At 39.0% G+C, this 20,048-nt stretch overlaps 1 protein-coding gene and 1 long non-coding RNA gene across 3 annotated transcripts in view; one reads left to right on the forward strand and one right to left on the reverse strand.

Moving 5' to 3' along the window:
• Positions 1–4,320, reverse strand: part of alx3 (ALX homeobox 3) — a 54,593-nt gene extending 50,273 nt beyond the window's left edge. Inside the window, exon 1 of the mRNA XM_072278673.1 lies at positions 3,950–4,320. Within this exon, the coding sequence (XP_072134774.1) occupies positions 3,950–4,271 (322 nt within the window). The 5' untranslated portion in view covers positions 4,272–4,320. The remainder of the gene's footprint in view (positions 1–3,949) is intronic.
• LOC140209973 (uncharacterized) lies at positions 1,011–17,730 on the forward strand. 2 transcript variants are annotated; one of them, XR_011889117.1, is made up of 3 exons: positions 1,011–1,077; positions 15,381–15,441; positions 16,863–17,730. It is a non-coding gene; the product is annotated as an uncharacterized lncRNA (long non-coding RNA). The 2 variants fall into 2 exon arrangements; XR_011889116.1 differs by lacking the exon at positions 1,011–1,077 and adding an exon at positions 4,614–5,178.
• The last annotated feature ends 2,318 nt before the right edge of the window (positions 17,731–20,048 follow it).

The raw sequence follows: 20,048 nt of genomic DNA on the forward strand, positions 1-20,048 counted from the left end.
TTCCTGTGACGAAAGTCAATGAATATCTGTGATATGGTGCAAACCAACATTGCAAAACAACAGCTTTAAAAAGTGACAGTAGGATTGAAATGAAACAGGAACAATTTCAAATATAAATTAAAACATAAAGGAACAACTAATCTACATTACTGAAGCAGGTTTGTCAGTGTCATGTAACTGGATTAATACTTTAATGGTGATTTGCAGTTTCAATGGACTTCCAAAACTGGCACATTTTAGATAGAGGTGTCGATCCATGACCTCTTCTTGTGCCAAGATGAGGCCACCCTCAAAGTGGAGGAGTAACACCATATATTCCATCTGGGTACCCTCTAACCTGATGGCATGAATATCAATTTCTCTTTCTGGTGAACAGATTTCCACCCCACCCCCACCCTCCTCTAGTCCCCACTCTGACTTTTTCACTTCTTCTCACCAGCTCATTTCTTCCCCCTGATCTCCTTCTCCTTCCCTTTCTCCTATTGTCCACTTTCCTCTCCTATCAGGTACTTTCTCTTCCACCCACCTGATTTCATCTATCACCTCCCTGCTAGCCTCCTTCCCCTCCCACTTCCTTTACAATAAGGCATCTTCCCCCTCCTCAGTCCCGAGGAAGGGTCTGGAAAAGTTGATGTTTACTCTCTTCCATCGATGCTGCCTGACCCGCTGAGTTCCTCCAGCCGTTTGTGTGCGTTACGTTTTAGGCTTGTTAGCAAAATTAACACACATGAGGTAAAATATCAACATAACTTCAACAAGAAATAGATGGGAAATTCTGTGAGGGCTGTATTTTCTTTCCATTTGGGGTGGATAGAGTTAACTTAACTACTCCAGCTCCGAAATACAGTCATGCAATGGGATACAGGACACAATTTTAAATTTGTGACTTGCATTCGCCGTGCCAATAATAGTTCTAAGTGCAGTAAACAATGAGGGATACAGTAATAGACTTCAAAATCAGTCTTTATCAACGCAGATAGGCTCACATGACGGATGATGTCCTTCGACGTCGTGAGAGTTGTGGGGTCAGGCGAGAGTTTAGCGGCAGAGAATTTGGGAAGTTGGAGATCGGGGCTGGTAAGTGAAGGGTCTGGGAAGGAGTTCAAGTCCAGGTCGAAGCGCCCTGCGGTCGAATGTCAGCGATCTCGGAGGTCGTGTCGAAGATGCTGAGGAGACCAGCGATTCTCTGGGCGGAGACCGGTCCGTCCCGGGTTGGAAGTCCGTACGGGCGACGAGTCCCGGTTACGGGTGGGAATCACAAGGACCTGTGACGGCTCCCCACCCCCAGGTTACCGAGGATCGGTATCCGTGCGAGTCCGGGAGTGGAGGCCCGAAGGTCAAACCGAAGGTCTTTGATTCTTGGTGAAGTTGGAGGCCTAATGCCTGCGATCCAGGGAACGGGATTTGAGGTCCGGAAGCTTTCTGTCCGGGAGTTGGAGGCTTTTCTGGGTGTGTGAGTGGGAGGGATGGGAAAGGGGCTTGTTTAGCTGTTGTCTTGTTTTATTACTGTTGCTGCAGCCTGTGTTGTTCTGTGGAACATAGTGGGCATGCTACGTTAGCGCCGAAATGTGTGGCAACACTTGCGTGCCTGCCTCCAGCACATCCTTGGGAGTGCCTGGTTGTTAACGCAAACGATATATTTCACTGCATGTTTCGACGTACGTGTGATAAATAAATCACAATTTTAATCTGATATTGAGCATCAGAAATTGCACAGTGATACATTTGGATGAGGAGGGGCAATATTCATTTTCCGTGGTATAGTTATAGGCTACAAACCTAGGAACCACAGGTATTTGAAGTTGATGGATAAGCTTGGCATAATTAGCAGCACAGAGTACAAAAGATAGGAAACTTTGGCAAATCCATATAGAATAATACGCCAGCTCCTGTTATAGAATCTTGGCCAATTCAAGTTACCATATTTTGGAAGGCTCTCATGGCTTTTGTGAAGATCGGGAAATAATCGAGAATGACCCCAGAGAAGATGAATTAATAGTTATGTGAGCCAGTCAAACTTGGTGTTGTTCACCTTGGAGAGAGAAAAAAGTAAGACGTGTTGGGACGTTGAAAGTCATGCAAAGTTTGCCTTTAGTATATAAAATAAGAAAATGGTTTCCCAATAAAAAATGGCTGGTGACAGGTAAAACGTTTTCTACAGAGGAATGGTTAGGAAATACAATGTTTTGCCTGAGAGGGTGATAGATGTAGAGTGAACAGAAGCCTTTAGAAAAGTTCGAATAACTACTGAAAGGAGAAATCTTGCAGGTGGTGGGTGAGGAAGAGTACAAGGGAATTGGGAATTTAAATACTCTTGGGAATAGTTCACGCAAACCCAATGGAATAAATTTTCTCTCACGAGAATTAATATCGTTATCCCAAGCAATCCTGAATTCTCCATACCCCGATTGTTAAACCTTCTAGAATTTCCCCTATCCTTCTTGTTGCGTATTGGAGCATGTGCTGTACCTTCGACAATCCAATGAACCTTACAACTGGATCAAGTCGGAATACGTTCTGCTTTAAGTTGCATTGCAAGTTGCCCGCGGTAAACGCCGAGCAGGTCCTTAAGAAATTCTTCATACTTATTGCAAACCAAGCAATTTTCTCCATGGTAACCACAGCCGGAGGGCGAGAGATTTGGGGTGACCTAAGACACTAAACGTGGCAATTCGAATGTGGATCTACCAGATGCCTTTCTGGTCATAATAATTTAACAGGGTGGGATTATTTTCTACAGACTACATCGTAACAAAGATGAATAAAACTCCCTCTTATTCCCGGGGAGAAGATAGCGAAGTAGTCATTTTCAACTAGGAAGGAATTAGACGTGACCAAAATAGTGGTTTCGCAATTATAGGAGAACACAATCTTGCCTCTTTAACGTTACTTATTTTCCTCTGCGCATTATTTTTACGCACAATGTTTCAAAATAAGTAACCACTGCGCTCCTTCGGTAGGTCGGTGACTCGGTGCTGCGACGCTATCACACCGTAGCCCCACTCTCGCCCCAGAAAAGGTTTTAAAGTGAGAATCAAGTTTAGAGTAATCAATGTTTGTAAAATGTTAAATCTGGTCGGAAACCAAATCAGAATGTTGTTTCTCTACGGAACAAATGTCAGCATCCTCATCCTTGACGGTGGAAAGCAGAAAAACGAATCTGGATGTCCGTGGACGAGGGCAGACGCGTTGTCCGGATGACCACTGTGCTGAAAGATATTTTGATCGGATGACATGTAGCGTAATTATATTCATTGAGCATCGATTCTAATATCAAACGGACACGCTGAAACCAAACTCTGTAAAATTCAGTATACTTATAAATGTGTAACTGTATTGATTTGGGAAAGCTTTAGATCTGACACACGAGAGCTGTCGATTGGCGGTTTCCGAGTGACACAGACGATCCAACACAACTCCTCCACTCAGGAACAGGAAATTATTATCTCAACCCTAGAAGTAAAATACTCTCGGCTAATTGTTGCAACCTCAAATATAAAGAAAGAAGATCGTACGTGCAATATCCGCTTCCACACAATTTGTATTGGGGCGAATGAACGAGTCAGGAATACAATGGAACTGAACGCACACTTCGTAAACAATTAAATGAACGCTCGCATCCATACTCCCACAAAAGCGATTTTCTGCTATCCGTAACTGACGCAGGGACGTGAATGAATCTGGCAATATTGTACTTATTACCATGATTTGAGAATTTCGCACCAGCAGGGATTTTCATTACACCCTGGTGTCTGACAATACACTAATCTAAATCCGAATCTTAAATGTTCGTCCACTTCAGAATTAACTGGTACTGGTCTAATTAATCTCAACTACGGCTCGCAGTTTTCAATGTATACGGCACCGGCTGCGGAATTTCGCTTTAGATCAGTATAATTCACCTACTAGAAGCTCTGAGAGCACACTATCTTTTGGAGGCAAAACTTACCCTCAGGGCTGGCGTCCACCTCGCCATTTAACGACCCGGACCGACCTCCTTCGATACTCTCCAAGTACTTCGGCGGGCTCCCCGCTGACGACCTCCGATGACCATCAATGTACAAGTAATCGCAACGGGTCCCCGGAACTCCGTAGGTTCGAGAGTTGCAGCAGCTGCTGCGGGTACCCGCCGCGCCGTGCAGCTTGTCACGGGAATAAAACGCCGTAGCACTGGGCTCCGAATCTGCGTGAGTCTGCCTGGAAGGGGTGCGGTACGGTAAACAGACCCGGGACTCCATGACCAGTTCGCCACCGTTGTACTGATGTTTCATATTAAACTCTATGCTCTACCCCTTTCTCTTCCGTCTTTCCCTTTTGAAATGGGCGGGTTGTTTACTAAATAAGACAATGGGACCTTTTGGGGCAAAGGGGGTGGGGTGGGGTTGGGTTCAGATATCTGTGACATAACCACCTAAAACTTCAATCACGTGGAACACTCGCCGCCTCAATTAACTCTTTCACATCCCCGTGGTCCAAGGTAGCATTCAATTTCAAATATATCAACGCGCTCATGAATCTTTAACGTGAAAGTATTTTAAGGATCATTGTTTAAAAAGATGGATTTGACATCCAGTCACGTGTGAAAGTTTTTGGTGCGCTCAGTAACATTCCGAATAATATTTCCAGCATTATACTTCACAGTATCCTGAGTAATACCGACAATAATATCTGGGTCTTGACATGATCCGTATCTTGAACGATATCCCCAGCATTTCGAGCAGAATGCCAAGAGTAATAAATATATTATGAAATTTTCGGAGCAATGTCCCAATACTACCTAAAAACTAACACCATGAATATTCCCAGGGGAGAAAAAACCTTGAAAAATGCACCATGTTAACCCGAATAACATGGTTTGAAATTCCTTGCTCGCATGAAGTTCACAAACTGAACAGTATACTGAACATGGTAATGACAATACCCGTTGCTGGATCAATTAAACAATGTAATTTGAAAAACACCCCTCGCTACACATCGAGTCACATTGTGAGCGGAACACTGAATAAGATGCTGACTCCGCGAGATTTCGGAGTAAAATTGGTTCAGAGAAAGTTTTGTTTTCCGACATCCGAAATCTCAGAAGGCTGCCAGGAAACAGAATTGTCCGCCGGTATCGCGAGGAAATTATCTGAACAAAACATCTGAGGCGAAATAAATTCACTTCCCTGTTTTGACCCAGTAAGTGGATCATGCACAGTTAGTTTGAAATTGCTTTGAAACGCCCAGTCAATGGGGCCGTGAATGATTCTGTCCGTGAGTATTTTAATTTTTGTTCATCTGATATTGGGAAGCTGTTGATGGATCGAAGCCACTTTAATCTCTCGGCAGCGAGTGCTAATCATAAACCCTCACAGTTATACATCTCCTCCAAATCTGAGGGGAAAATACACAGTGACTGTAGCGTTTTAATTTCGGAGACTTGTTCTTTTCTTTAAAACCATTGTTCTTGAAAGAATGATAAGTATTTAATTGAAGTAAAACCTCGAGCAGGAGGTGTGCATTGAAAGCTTCACGCACGCAGGAAACTTAAATCGAGTGACCCGCTGAATTTTATAACAATTAATTTGCATTCTCGACCCAATCGGTGCATGCACTCATTTCCCTCAGGTAGTACACCCTCGTTTGTACTAACGTTTTATTTTTTTTAAAAAAAAGCAATGACCTTGAAAGAAAGCAGATTGTTGCAGCAAACGTGGTTTTGGACAGGCAACTAATTAAAATGATTTAACGAATTTAAATCAAATAGAAAGGAAACGAAAAAAAAGACAAATCAACAAACAAAAAAAAAAACCCGGCAAATTCATAGCAAAACCAAATCCTATGAAACTAAAGAGACTGGAATGGAACGGATATATAATACTAGCTAAAAGGTAAAAGCAGCGAATGGTGACTGAGACTGGAGGGGGGTATACCATAAACTCGGTTTGTCCAGATTGGGACGCGCTGTTAGAAAGAAGAAAGCGTGAAAAGTACCGAAAGATTGGTGGAAAGGAAGGCTGTTAACCGTGAAATAACGGGTAACTTTAGAATAGAAGATGGTGTGAGCCATGGAAACAGAATAAAGCAAAAGAAAAACAAGGTCTTCATATCTGCAATTCTTTTACATTGGCAGGACAAGTGGATATTGCTGTTAAAATATACATGAAATCTGCCTTTGTGCATTGAAAAGGACAACAAACTACTGCAGAAAGTGAAAAAAAAAGATTTACAGGACTGTACCCAATTGAAAATATAATAGTTAGGGAAGTCTAAATAAAAGGGGGAAATTAAAGCGTGATGTAATAGAGATTTTCAAGATTAAAACTGTTTGAAATGTACAGATTTTATTGTCATGTCCAAGGTCCAACAATAAGATTGTTATTAATAAATCCAAAGGGAAAAAAGTTTCTTTGCTCATACAATGCTTCCATAAAAACATTGAACATGAAAGAAAAAGAGCATTATGTCTTTGATTTTCCTTTAATGAGAACGTTACTGATCTATGGCATATAGATCAATGTGAAATTTTTGGTTGACAAGAAAATGATCAACCTCAGGGTTAAAATTAACAACTGACAACATTATTTCTGGTTAGTGGAGAAGAATTCCATTCTTTTAACCACCTTCTATTTTGAGAAGTATTTCTGCAATTCAGTCCTGAAAATCTTGGGCCTAAGTTAGCTGCTTCCAGGCATCCCAGCTGGTGGGACTCATTTCTCTCTATTTTTCAATTGATTTTTTTTTCCAGTCCTTTGCCCTCTCAATCTAAGGGAACGCAGATATGGTTGGAATTAGCATTGCTCATTATTTAACCGTGAGCCTTCACGGGGCATTTTGGTAAAAGTTCACTATATCTTCCCACGGTTTCAAGCAAGTACTACTGACAGAAGGGTCTTTGACCTGAAATACTATCTCTGTTTCTCTTCCCACATATGTAGCCTGACCTGATCAGTACTTCCAGCATTTTCTATTTTTTATGCTATGTTCTTGTACTTCTGACTTCTTGATAAAAGGCAAACATTCCATTAGTCATTTGTTTATCTTCTACATTTGTTATGACATTGAAATAAATATGTACAAGGACCCAGGTTTCTATACAGCCACACATAACTTCCAACTTTTGCCTCATTAGGAATTATTTTGCTCTGTCTATTTACAGTCCACTTTCAAAAATCACAATTTGCCTGTATTCATAGGGACTATCAAATCATTTCATAAAAGTCTACGTTTATGTAAATCACATATTCTACCTTTCCACCAATTTAGTTACAATTTGAAAAGTCAGTCAAAGTTTTCAGCCATGATTTATTCTTTAAGAAAACTATGCCGCCTGCCTCAGATCGGCTTAAGATTTTCATGCATTGAGACAAACTCCACAAAAGTATAAACTCTGGTAATTTTTCACCCATAGATTTCATGCTACAGTCTATAACCTACTGGTTTCTCCTCTCTCACTTTTCTCAAGCAGCAGATAACATGCTCAGTTTTCTAATCTATAGACCGTTTCCAAATCTGGATAACTTTGGAAGATTGTCGTTAGAACTTCTGCAAAAATCCTCACTCATTTCATACAAAATTTTGGGAGGCAAATGGTTTTGTTATGTCATTGTTCATGTTATGGTTATTTCACCATTTTTTTTTAATAATGCCATTCTGATTTAGAGTAAATACTGATGTATTACTTAAGTATTAGAAAATGGCACCAAACACAGACAATAGTTGAAGGAAATGGCTTAGATACTTTTAGAAAGTACTCAGAAGAGTCATGAAAGAAAATGGAATAGAAGTTGATAAAAGGAGATGAAGTAGTAAACTTTGGGAGATTTACAGAGAATGAAATGCAGTATTGAATAGCCAATTATTGTGTTGTATGTTGAACATCACTTTGTACAAACTAAGTGAAAACTTTACTAATCACTAGCAAGGCTTTATTCAGCATACAGTATTACATCAAATTCTGGGCACAATTATTTTGAATCATTGTTAAACCTTGTAGAGATATACCAGAATGGAATTGGGAATCAATTATATTTCCATAGAATGGAGATGGTATTCTTATTTTGATTCTTCTTTTGTAAAAGTGAGATTTAGTTCTTAAATTATGAAGTCTTCTAAATTGGGAGAAATCCTTTTTACTTGCAGAGGAGTTGATAATCTGTCACAAAGATGAGGAGAAAAATTAATCCTTAGCAAGTCAATGTGCTTGGAATGTGTTGCTTAAGAGACAGAGAAGCACCCAATAATAATGCATTCATTCATATTAAAAAAGAAAAGTACAAGACGGTGGGGAAAGAAAGTTTAGAGTGGGATGAACTGGAAGTGTCTTTCAAAAAGTATACATAAACATAATTGTCACAGTGGTCATCACCAGTGTTGCATCAGTCTGAATGATTCATCTTCTTTCCAATCTATTTAACTTACTCAAGCAACCAGTATCCCAGTTCAATTCAAAAGGAATATATTTTTGATCACTGGTTAATTTACTTTAATGACTAATTGTTGTGGATCTTTGTTACAATATCTAAGAAGGATCTAGTTGAGAATCATTGTTCTATTTTGTAGTTAACTTAGTGTTTATAGTGCAGAAATAACCAACATGACTGAACACATCCTCCTGGATTCCCTAATGTTTCCTTAAAGCTACATGTAGCAATTAACATCACTTTTATATATAATATATAAATAACTCATAAATGTAAATAGTTACTATATAATTGCATATTTGTTCATTTACCTATAAAGGACCAACTTTTGTTCTTTTCTGTTTCACAATGGAATATGAATAGTTTCTTAACATCTAAAATATTAATCATGTTACTCATTTCTTTCTAAAAAGGTAATGCATATGCTTACATCATCAACAATAGTGTAAATCTGCCTCATGGTAATAGGCTTACAACATAAAGTAAATTATAGCTTAAAAGTAATAGGCTTCTGAAATGGTTTGCTTAGCTGGCAATTAAACAACTGATGCAAGAAGAGTTTTAGTTTGGCACCTGACTTATTTTCATAATTATATTATATACTTTATACTTTATTGTCGCCAAACAATTGGTACTAGAATGTAAATCATCACAGCGATATTTGATTCTGCGCTTCAGAATCAAATTCCCTGGATTACAAATATTAAATATTAAAGATATTAAAAATAGTTAAAATTAGTAAATATTAAAATATAAATTATAAATCATAAATAGAAAATAGAAAAATGGGAAGTAAGGTAGTGCAAAAAAAAAAACGAGAGGCAGGTCTGGATATTTGGAGGGTACGGCCCAAATCTGGGTCAGGATCCGTTCAGCAGTCTTATCACAGAGAGAAGCTGTTCCCAAATCTGGCCATATGCGTCTTCAAGCTGCTGAACCTTCTCCTGGAGGGAAGAGGGATAAAAAGTCTGTTGGCTGGGTGGGTCGTGTACTTGATTATCCTGGCAGCACTGCTCCGACAGTGTGTGGTGTAAAATGAGTCCATGGACGGAAGAGTAGTTTGTGTGATGTGCTGCGCTGTGTTCACGATCTTCTGCAGCTTCTTTTGGTCTTGGACAGGACAACTTCCATACCAGGTTGTGATGCACCCTAGACGAATGCTTTCTACGGTGCATCTATAAAAATTAGTGAGGGTTTTAGGGGACAGGCCAAATTTCTTTAGTTTTCTCAGGAAGTAAAGGTGCTGGTGGGCCTTCTTGGCAGTGAAATCTGCTTGGTTGGACCAAGTCAGGTCATTGGTGATATTGACCCCGAGGAACTTAAAGCTTTTGACCTGTTCCACTTGCGCACCACCGATGTAATTTGGGTCGTGCGGTCAACTAATCTTTCTGAAGTCAACAAACAATTCCTTCATCTTGCTGATGTTGAGGGATAGGTTATTGTCTTCGCACCATATCACCAGGTTCTTAACTTCCTCTCTGTACTCAAACTCATCATTACCAGAGATACGGCCTACAATTGTTTTGTCATCAGCAAACTTATATATTGAGTTTGATGGAAACTTGGCTACTTTTTAAAGTATTTTTGTACTTTTAGAACTTAAGTGAAACTGTTGAGGCAAAACTTCATTCAAGTACCATTGATAAGGTGCTACAAAATATGCAGTTACCAAAGTTGAAGCCCTTGCAGTAAGGGTCAGTGACACAAAATACATTTGAATTGCTTTTCCAAATCTCGTGAAGGCAGAATCATACAAACATATTGTCAACCATTTATCAATTCGACCTTGGGGATAAAGTACAACTTTGAAATGTGGGGAAGATTTGCTTGGAGGTGTATTGAACAGTGGGAAAAATATTAATCACAAGAAATTCTGCAGATGCTGGAAATCCACACACAAAATGCTGGAGGAACTCAGCAGTCCAGGCTGTATCTATGGAAACGAATAAACAGCTAATGGTCCAGTCCAAGACCCTTCTTCAGGAAAAGAATAATGTTGACTTGAATGAGTTATTGGGATGGGGGAGATTCACAATAGTGATACTTACAGTGAAACATTTAGGTGGGAAGAATGAAGAGAGACAGCATGAGGTAGGTGAAATAGTTTTAAATGGGATGAAAGAAGATGATTCCCCACAAATATTTAGAGGTTAACTGAGCAATTCCAAAGTAATGAGATTACAGGCTTCTTAGATAATGCCAAGGGGTGCCAAAGGCAGTTATACCAAAAGAATGCATGAGCTGCAGATAGATCAGTCTCTCTTTCTGAATACCCGTCTTTAGAAAGGCTTTGGGGAACACAGAAAAGAGATTTTCTAAAATGGTTCCAGAAATGGATGTACATTTCTGTGGTTAATTTGGAGAGGCTATATCTGTTTTCTTGCCTATTGAAAGCTAGCAACCAAACCAGAAGTAATAAGAGAAACTTTTATAGTGGATGGAACTTAAATCTTTTCTATTCCAGTTTATTAGAGGAGATATTTATAAATGCCAAAGAGCACAGTATTAAAATAGTTTGTAAAAGAAATGGAAGAGCTGTGAAGGAGGTAAAGTACTCTAGCCTGTGCATGGTTAGGTCTAGAATTTTCAGATATATAAAGAGTAAAAGGGAGGCGAGAGTGGGTATCGGACTGCTGGAAAATGATGCTGAAGAGGTAGTAATGAGGGACAAAGAAATGGCAGACAAACTTAATAAGTATTCTGCAGCAGTCTTCACTGTGGAACACACTAGCAATATCCCAAAAAGTCAAGAGTTTTAGAGGACAGAAGTGAGTGTAGTTGCAAAGGTGTTTGCAAAGCTGAAAGGTCTGAAAGTGGATAAGTCACCTGGACCAGATGCACTATACCCCAGGGTTCTGAAAGCGGTATCCAAAAGATTATGGAGGCATTAGCAATGATCTTTTAAGAATCACTAGATATGGAATGTTTCCAGAGAAATGGAAAATTGAAAATGTCACTCCCTTCTTTAAGAAGGGAGGGAGGCAAAAGAAAGGAAATTTTAGGCCATTTAGCTTGAATTCAGTGGTTGGCAAGATGTTGGAGTCCATTATTAAGGATGAGGTTACGGGGGACTTGGAGGTGCATGATAGCAAAGGCCAAAGTCAGCCTGGTTTCCTTAATGGGAAATCTTGTCTGACAATTTTTTTGGAATTCTTTGAGGAAATAACAGGCAGGATAGACAAAGGGGAGTCAGTGGATGTTGTTTACTTGGACTTTCAGAAGGCCTTTGACAAGGCACTTCACATGAGGGTGCTTAACAAGATAAGATCCCATGGTATTACAGAAAAGATTCTAGCATGTATCGGAGATTGGCTGATTGGCAGAAGTAAAAGAATGGGAATAAAAGGGGCCAATTTAGGTTGGCTGTCGGTGACTAGTGGTGTTCTGCAGGGATTGGTATAGGAACCACATCTTTTGACATTATATGTAAATGATTTGGATGATGGAATTGAAGGCATGGACAAGTTTGCAGATGAGATGAAGATAACTGGAAGGACTGGTAGTGATAAGGAAGCAGAGAGTCTGCCGAAGGACTTGGACAGATTGTGAGATTGGGCAAAGAAGTGGCAGACGGAATATAGTGTAGGGAAGTGTATGGTCATGCACTTTGATAGAAGGAGTAAAGGCATAGACTAGATTAAAAATGAGAAGAAAATTTTAAAAATCAGAGGTGCAAAAGGACTTGGGAGTCTTTGTGCAGGATTCCCTAAAGGTTAACTTGTAAGTTGAGTCAGTCGTGAAGAAGGCAAATGTAATGTTATAAACACAAGAAAGTCTGCAGATGCTGGAAATACAAAGCAAAACATACTGACTGCTGGAGGGACCCAGCAGGACAGGCAGCATCCATAGGAAAGAGCAAACGGTCGAAGTTTCAGGCCAAGACATTTCTTCAGGACTGAGAATGAAGGTGGAAGATGCAAGAATAAAAGTTGAGAGGAGGGGAAAGAGGCTAGCTGGAAGGTAATAGGTGAAGCCAGGTGGGTGGGAAAGAAAGAACCTGATAGGAGAGGGGAGTAGACAACTGATGGTTAAGAAAGAATCTGATAGGAGAGTGGAGTAGGCAATAGGAAAAGGGGAAGGAGGGGGGAAGTATAGGCAGGTGAGAAATAGTGAAAGTTCAGAGTGGGGAAAAGAGGAAGTGGGGGGGGGGGAATGTCATTGGCACCTATCAAATATTGAAAGCCCTAAATAGAGTTGATGCATAGAGGATGTTTCCTAAGAGTGGATGAGTCTAGGACCAAAGGGTACAGCGTCAGAATAGATGGATGACCATTTAGAATAGAGATGAGAAGGAATTTCTTTAGCCAGAGGGTGGTGAATCTGCGGAATTAATTGCCACAGATAGCTGTGGGTGCCAAGTCATTGAGAATATTTAAAGTGGAGGTTGGTAGGTTCTTGATTAGTTAGGGTGTCAGAGATTACAATGAGAAGGCAGGAGGATGGGGTTGAGAGAGATAATAAATCAGCCTAGATGGGCTTAGTGGCCTAATTGTACTCCTATGTCTTATGCTCTTATTATGAATGCTCTGATAGATGAAGTCTAAGGCATATCCTCAAGAAATATTTGAAAGAGGAAATAGTACATTGAGGACAGAGAAGGGAACAGATTTCTCTCCAAAGTAGCAGACATAGACTGATAGGCTCATTGCCCTCCTCCCCTCCCATTCTATTTCTATGATAAGAGACTCCTGGACAGGTATATGGAGCTCAGAAAAATAGAGGGCTATGGGTAACCCTAGGTAATTTCTAAGGTAAGGACATGTTCGGCACAGCTTTGTGGGCCGAAGGGCCTGTATTGTGCTGTAGGTTTTCTATGTTTCTACGATAACGTCCACCCAATAACTGCCTGTAATTATACCAAAACTTGGTTTAGGAAACAGAACAAGAATAGTCTCGTATTTGCAATAACCTTAAAATAAAAGCAAAACAGTACTCAATAAAATACCAGCAGCCACTGAAATTACTTAAATTCTACTAAGTTCTCACATGTAAGCATGTAACCAGAGAAAAGCGAAAGGTTTATCTACGAAATACCAGTATGAGGGAGATTTCATTCATTCCTATAAATGGAGTGAACTGGAACTTTGTCACTTTCCTCCCATTCTATCATGGATTACAGTTACTTGGTCAAGTATCTAATGCTTGCTTTAATACTTCACTTTGTTTTGTACATTTGCACCACATGTTTTCCATTGTTCCTTCTGTAATATTCATCTGCTAACATCTGTTGCTTTATAACAACTAAGCTAGATATATTTTTATTGAGCTTATATATCCAGTTAGTATTCTAAATAGTTTCAAGGATAGACAGTAAATATCCAAATAATTTCTGCATCTCCCAGTCCCTTTCTGGTTAACTGATTGTAGAAATTCAGAAGTATTTGATCCAGAACTTTGCTTTCAGGTAATTTGACTCCACACATGCTAATATCCCCTTTAACAAGTATTATGATAATTTTACCAGTTGAGTTCAGGTACACCTGCTCATTAATGATCAGCCAGCTCAAAAGCATGGCCAAGAGGATCAGTTGTTCAGACTCGACATCAGAAGGGAGAAGAAAAGTGCCTTTGACCATGGAATTATTGTTGGTGCCAGATTGTTATAGTTTGTGTATCTTAGAAACTGTTGATCTGGGATTTTCACGTGCAGAAGTCTTACAGAGAATGGTACAAAAAAACCCCCCAAAAAAGCAGTGAGTGGCAGTTCTGTGGGCAAAAATGCCTTGTTAATGAGAGGGGTAAGAGGAGAATGGTCAGATTGGTTCAAGCTGTCGGGAAAATGACAGTAACTCAAATAACCACATGGTACAACAGTGGTATGCAGAAGAGTACCTCTGAATGGGCAACACATCGAACCTTGAAGTGGATGGGCTACAGCAGCAGAAGACCATGAACATACAATCCATGGCCACCTGACTGTACACAGGAGTTACCTGAGGAAGTGGCCACTGTGCGCACATTTACATTGACAAAATATTGTTAGCCGCACTTCAGGATTGCACTGTTTGAAAATAGTGCAAACATTTTGTGCAAAAGTGATAATGTAGATGTGGATTTGGTTGGGTAGGGATGAAAATGGGTGACATGGGATTCATGGGGATCAAGAAGCCATTGTTAAGGAGGGTTCAAATTTTCTTTAAGGTCTGTTAAAAGGTTCACTCCTTTTTAAATAATTGCCAATTAATTAAGATGGTTATTTTAATGTAAAGTATTCATGTTTTAATTTAGAAATACATTTGGCAATTCTTTAAATATAATTCCACTCTAATTTTAAATGTAAACATAATATGTTGCAGCTATAAAGATATAAATTGATTATTTATATGGTAGATGGTGGAAAGGTTTATTCTTCTGTTTCTCTACACCTGAGTGAGGTAGAGTAGGTGATTTAATTTTAAAATAGTTGCAGAATTGAAAAGTAAATAGCAGGTTCTTATTTCACGGGGGAGGGGCAGTGAGGATAATGTGATAAATAGGAAGCTACACACCGTTCATTCGTTTTGACTCAATTATATCTTGATAATAAGATCTTGCTTTATAAAGTACAAACATCCTGGAACTCTTAAATGACTTGTGGGATAAATTACAGAAAAAAAACTATAACGAGAAAGCTCGAAATTTCGCAGGCTGCTAAATGTGATTGATTGGGGATGGGACGGGGCACTCGTACTTATCCTCGACTTTAGTTACATCCAGTTCAAACCAAAATATTTACATACAATAATGACTACGGTTCTCAATATGTTTTTCAGTACATTTGGCCGCTCCCAAGTTTGTGAAAGACTTTATGTAAATTCAAACTCTGCATATTCAATTGGTCATGATTTAAGATTTTACAATTGTGTTGGAAAAAACCCCGACAGATTAATTTTATGGGTCATTTTTATGAGACAATTACGTTCCTTGTAAACTGTCGTGGTTCTCGTCATTTGACGTATAATCTGATGTGTAACACAAAATAATTTCTATTAAACATAGAAACGACTTGAAGATACACTGCAATTTGGGATCAATGTCAATCAAGAGGAGCTGCTGTCAGGTAACAATGGAATTGCCTTCATACGTTCCCGATGTAAATACTCATTACAGTTATTACCGTGTGTCAGGACACATCTGCAGTTCCAGAAAAGATCCACTGTTCCTGGTTCGAACAATATGATCAAAGATTCCGTCCGAGAATATTAAGTATTTTCACTAGAATGTCTTGTTAGCTGTAAAATATTTTCTGTTCGAAGTTCTGATGAAAGGTTATTAACCCGAAAGGTTGACTTTGTTTTTCTGTCCGTACCTGACCTGCCGACTGTTTCCAACATTTCTGTGTTTATTTCTGGCTTCCAGCACCCGCCATATTCCGCATTTCAGAAGTTTGTTTCAAAAGCGTAATGAGCAGAAAAAGAACACTTTATTGCAGAGAGCCAATAAAACACCGAGGGTCCTCCTATTAGGGGCCCATTTTTGACATTTTGAAAAGGGATGTTGACATTGTTCCGGGAAATCATTAAAATTAACTAGTCGAATTTTGGAGATTTCATTCGTTGTCGGGTCAGCTACAATTCATTGACAAATACGCCGCTAAACAGGTTGGGAACTTCTATAAATTGCTTTCACGAAGACGCAAGATTTCCTGCAAGGTTTGACTCTTAAAGATTTAGATAGTTAACGCAGTTCGAGCGCAGATGTTATCTAACAACTGAACGCATTCGGCTATTAACAAAAATGTTCTTAGAATTGCAGCAAATAAATATCATTGTGAAATCAGTTTTGCATTGGTGTTTTTAAATTAATTACCCTCATCAAATAATTCTTGCTTAGGTCGGCATAAATACTCCCCAGAGCACGAGAGTTTGTGAATCGAATTGATTACACATGATTTATGGGCGCAGCATAAAGAGTGAATAATAATCCTTGCAAAATCTTGAAAATTTAGAAATTGAAATTTGAGAAATGGTGTAGGGTATTGAGCAAGGCACGGCATTGAAAGTCAACCTACCCCAGAAAATAAAACAGTGTAATTTTATTTGGGTTTAATTTTAAAAAAATCAAAAATAATATTTAAATGAAGCAAATTCTAATTGTGACCAGGCAATAGTTGATCCGTATATAAACCGTGCAGGCGAAGAAAGCAACTTCTGTCCTCGATAATTAATTGAAAGCGTCGTATCTGATACCAATCCACTCACCTCACTTTTTAAAATACCCGCCAATTGATCATGACCAAGTTCAAGGACTCAATCTCATGATTATAGCACTTAAAAAAATTCCCCTGGTCAATTTAATTTGAGATTCCCAGCTGGACGCGCTGAAACTTGTGGTAAACTCTGATTGCATACTATCTAAAGGGGGATTATAACATTTTAGCATGTTTTTATTTAAGTATTTTCTGCAATTTTTATCTTGGTAATCAAGGTTAGAATTAAAAATTACCGCATGACTTAAATTCATACTTTGATTTTTTTACAGCTATTCACAACATACAACTGTAAGATCTTGGGAAGGATGTGATTTAAAGTAGATCCGATGGAATCTGTTTGAATCTGGAACCGCAGAAAAACAATTACAATGAAAAGAGCACCACTTCATGATTGACCATACTATGTTTTGACTCACTTACTGAAACGAGTTAGATTTTTTTCGAGTTGTTGGTATTTTGTCGAATTTATTTGAAGTTTTTTCTGATTTTCTCCTGCTAAATGTTTGCATTTTGAGATTTGTACTTTTAACTGTATGATCCGTGTTTGACCTTTATCTAAGGTCAATTCGTTTAAAATACTATAGGAAGAAAAATAGCTGGGATATGCAAAGCAGGTCAAGAACATCTGAACCAAGCAGTTAATGCCTGTGGTTTGGAGGCCATGAGCAGGTTTGCACGTTCAAACTCATCCTGACACCGTTTTGCACTGTAGCAGTCAATCGATTAGTGGGTTCGCCACTTAAACTATGGGAGGAATTTATAACAAAAGTGGCCGCGGTTAGTTCTTTCTGGAGAGAAGGCAGAAATTTGAAATCTTGTCAATTCGGTTTAGTACAATGTAGATTTATTATCAAAGTAGGCAAATACGTACATTCTTGCAGGCATTCGTATCAGATGCAAAGAAACACAATTCAAATCTATGAAGAACTGCACACAGACAGGCAAACAACCGATGATTCCTAAATGGACATTGAACCCGTAAACACTAGCTCACTACACTTACTTTATTTCTGTTTTTTGCACCACCTGTTTTAACTTAATCTATTTAAAAGATATATATCGCTCAATTTTTTCTTTATACTTTTTTTTATCATGTATTTCATTGTACTGCTGCCGTAAAATTAACATCAAAAAAAGACAAACTCTGCAAATTCACAAAATAACAATAAATGGCTGATACGGTAAATAATACTGAGAAGATGAATAGTAGAGTTCTTGGAAATGAGTCCATAGGTTGTGGAATCGGTTCACTATTGAGGTGAGTGATTGAGGTGGATAATTTTTCCAATACTTCGTTAGATCAAAGGAAGATATGGATGCAAATCGTCTTTGTCTTACTGACGTCGAAAGGTTGGGATTAAACGCATTGATAGATTGCAGCGATAGCGTGGGTTTACTTAATACAATGATTTTGCGCATTCTGAAGGCTACCAAACGAAGATAAATGAAAAATGACTGGATACGGGATTTAGACTTTTAAGTTCTGGGGCGATTTGCATCTGTCACCCCGGTTTGAAAACGCGCGCTCTTCAAAGTGGAGAAAGAACAGAAAGAAGAACGGTCAATTTAAAATCCAGATATGCCGGCATTGTTTTTACATGATCACCACATATTTACAATGAGAAGGTCAATCTTGAGAGATTCAAGTCTCACTGTTACAGCTTCAATTTGTTCTTAAAGGATTCTTTGCTTTATTCCTCCAGAGTTCAAACTGAATGTCTATTTCAAGTGATGTTAATCCCACATTTATCTCGTATTGAAATAATTTTTCAATTTATGACAATTCTTTAGATGTAATTTTATTTTCATTTCCCTAAAGATTTAGCACTTATCGCAACACCCCAGAGAAGTTAAATATCTAGCTAGTAGATGGACACCTTCACAACGTAGGTGAATTTGGCAGTTAATTTATTCGTAGTAATGCAATTAATGAAATAAACGTATTACTAGCGATGCAGGTTGATGGCTAAACGTTAGCCAAAATTCTGGAAGGAATGTTTCTGCTCTTCTTTGAATATCGCCACAGCACCTTTTACATCCTCTAGAGAAATTAAGTTACCTGAAAGGCAGCACCTCTGGTAATTGTCCAACCCATTTTTGGCACAGGTGTACTGGAGTTGTTTGCAAGGATTTGTTGGTGCATATTTTGGGAGCTATTCTTTCCATTTCTGTGTGCTTCCAGTGCATTGACATGAGATTCACTGTTCTACCAAATGCTCCTAGAACAAAAGAAATAGGAGCAGGAGTAGACCATCTGGCCCGTCGAACCTGCTCCGCCATTCAATAAGATCGATCGTGGCTGATCCGGCCACGAACTCATCTCCACCTAATTGCCTTTTCCCATAACTTTTAATTCCCCTACTATGCAAAAATCTATCCAACCTTGTCTTAAATATATTTACTGAGGTAGCCTCCACTGCTTCATTGGGCAGAGAATTCCACAGATTCATCACTCTCTAGGAAAAACAGTTCCTCATCTCCGTCCTAAATCTACTCCCCCGAATCCTTCACTTTACTGCCATGTTTACTAAAGAATCTGTCTATATGCTTAGGGTAATAAGCAGATATGATAACATTGCATACACAAAGAGTTAAGTGTTAACAGAACTAGCTGTGAAGCATGTAGGGGATAAGATTGCAAGTCAAATAGGGAGAAGATGGAAGAAAAATCGACTTAATTGCATGAGAGAATACTATAGAAACAAAGTTTAACATATCGAGGAGTTGAGGAAACATCCATTTCACTTCAGTATACATTTCACATAAATAAATAAATGTTGATAGAATGGCATAACATTAGGGAAACAGAATTAACATAGCGCTCCGAAACTCCTTTAGGGACTTCTTTCTCGTCTTGCTCAAACTGAAGGGAGCAGGTAATAGCTTTGCTTCATGCGATGTGTCCATTAAATCGATTGTCAGTCTCACGCGGAGTGCATTTTGTGGATTGAATCAACCGTCGATGAATATAACAACGGCAATCATTAATCGTCTATAGTCCTTGAACATGTATATTTGGGTTAGGATAAATGACTCTTCTATCAACCGAATACCGGTACAACATTCAGAGCTTTTATACATAGTCCATGGTGCTTTGAAGTAGGTGCTGAATCATCTTGAACTGCTGTCAGCTCCAGGTGTCCTTGCAGCTCTTACTGCCGGTGCAGATGAAACTGGACATGTTCACCTAAGTATTGTGTATGGCTTGGAGGGACACTTGGAGATGCTGGACCCTTATATCTCTCGCTCTTTTCCTGTAGGATGGCTGAGGCTGTGGCTGCTGGAGATATCTCCCTATCCTGAAAGGAAACTTCCAATGAGTAAATGCTATTTTCTATTCTCCAGACAGTTTCTTAGCCGTTCTTAAGTTTTGTCATGAATCTTATTATATGAAAATCTTCATTTTATGATAGTCTTTCATGTGAAATTACAAGAAAGATCTCCTTTTCTGACAG

Source organism: Mobula birostris, chromosome 14, assembly GCF_030028105.1.
Source record: "Mobula birostris isolate sMobBir1 chromosome 14, sMobBir1.hap1, whole genome shotgun sequence".
Taxonomy (NCBI): domain Eukaryota; kingdom Metazoa; phylum Chordata; class Chondrichthyes; order Myliobatiformes; family Myliobatidae; genus Mobula; species Mobula birostris.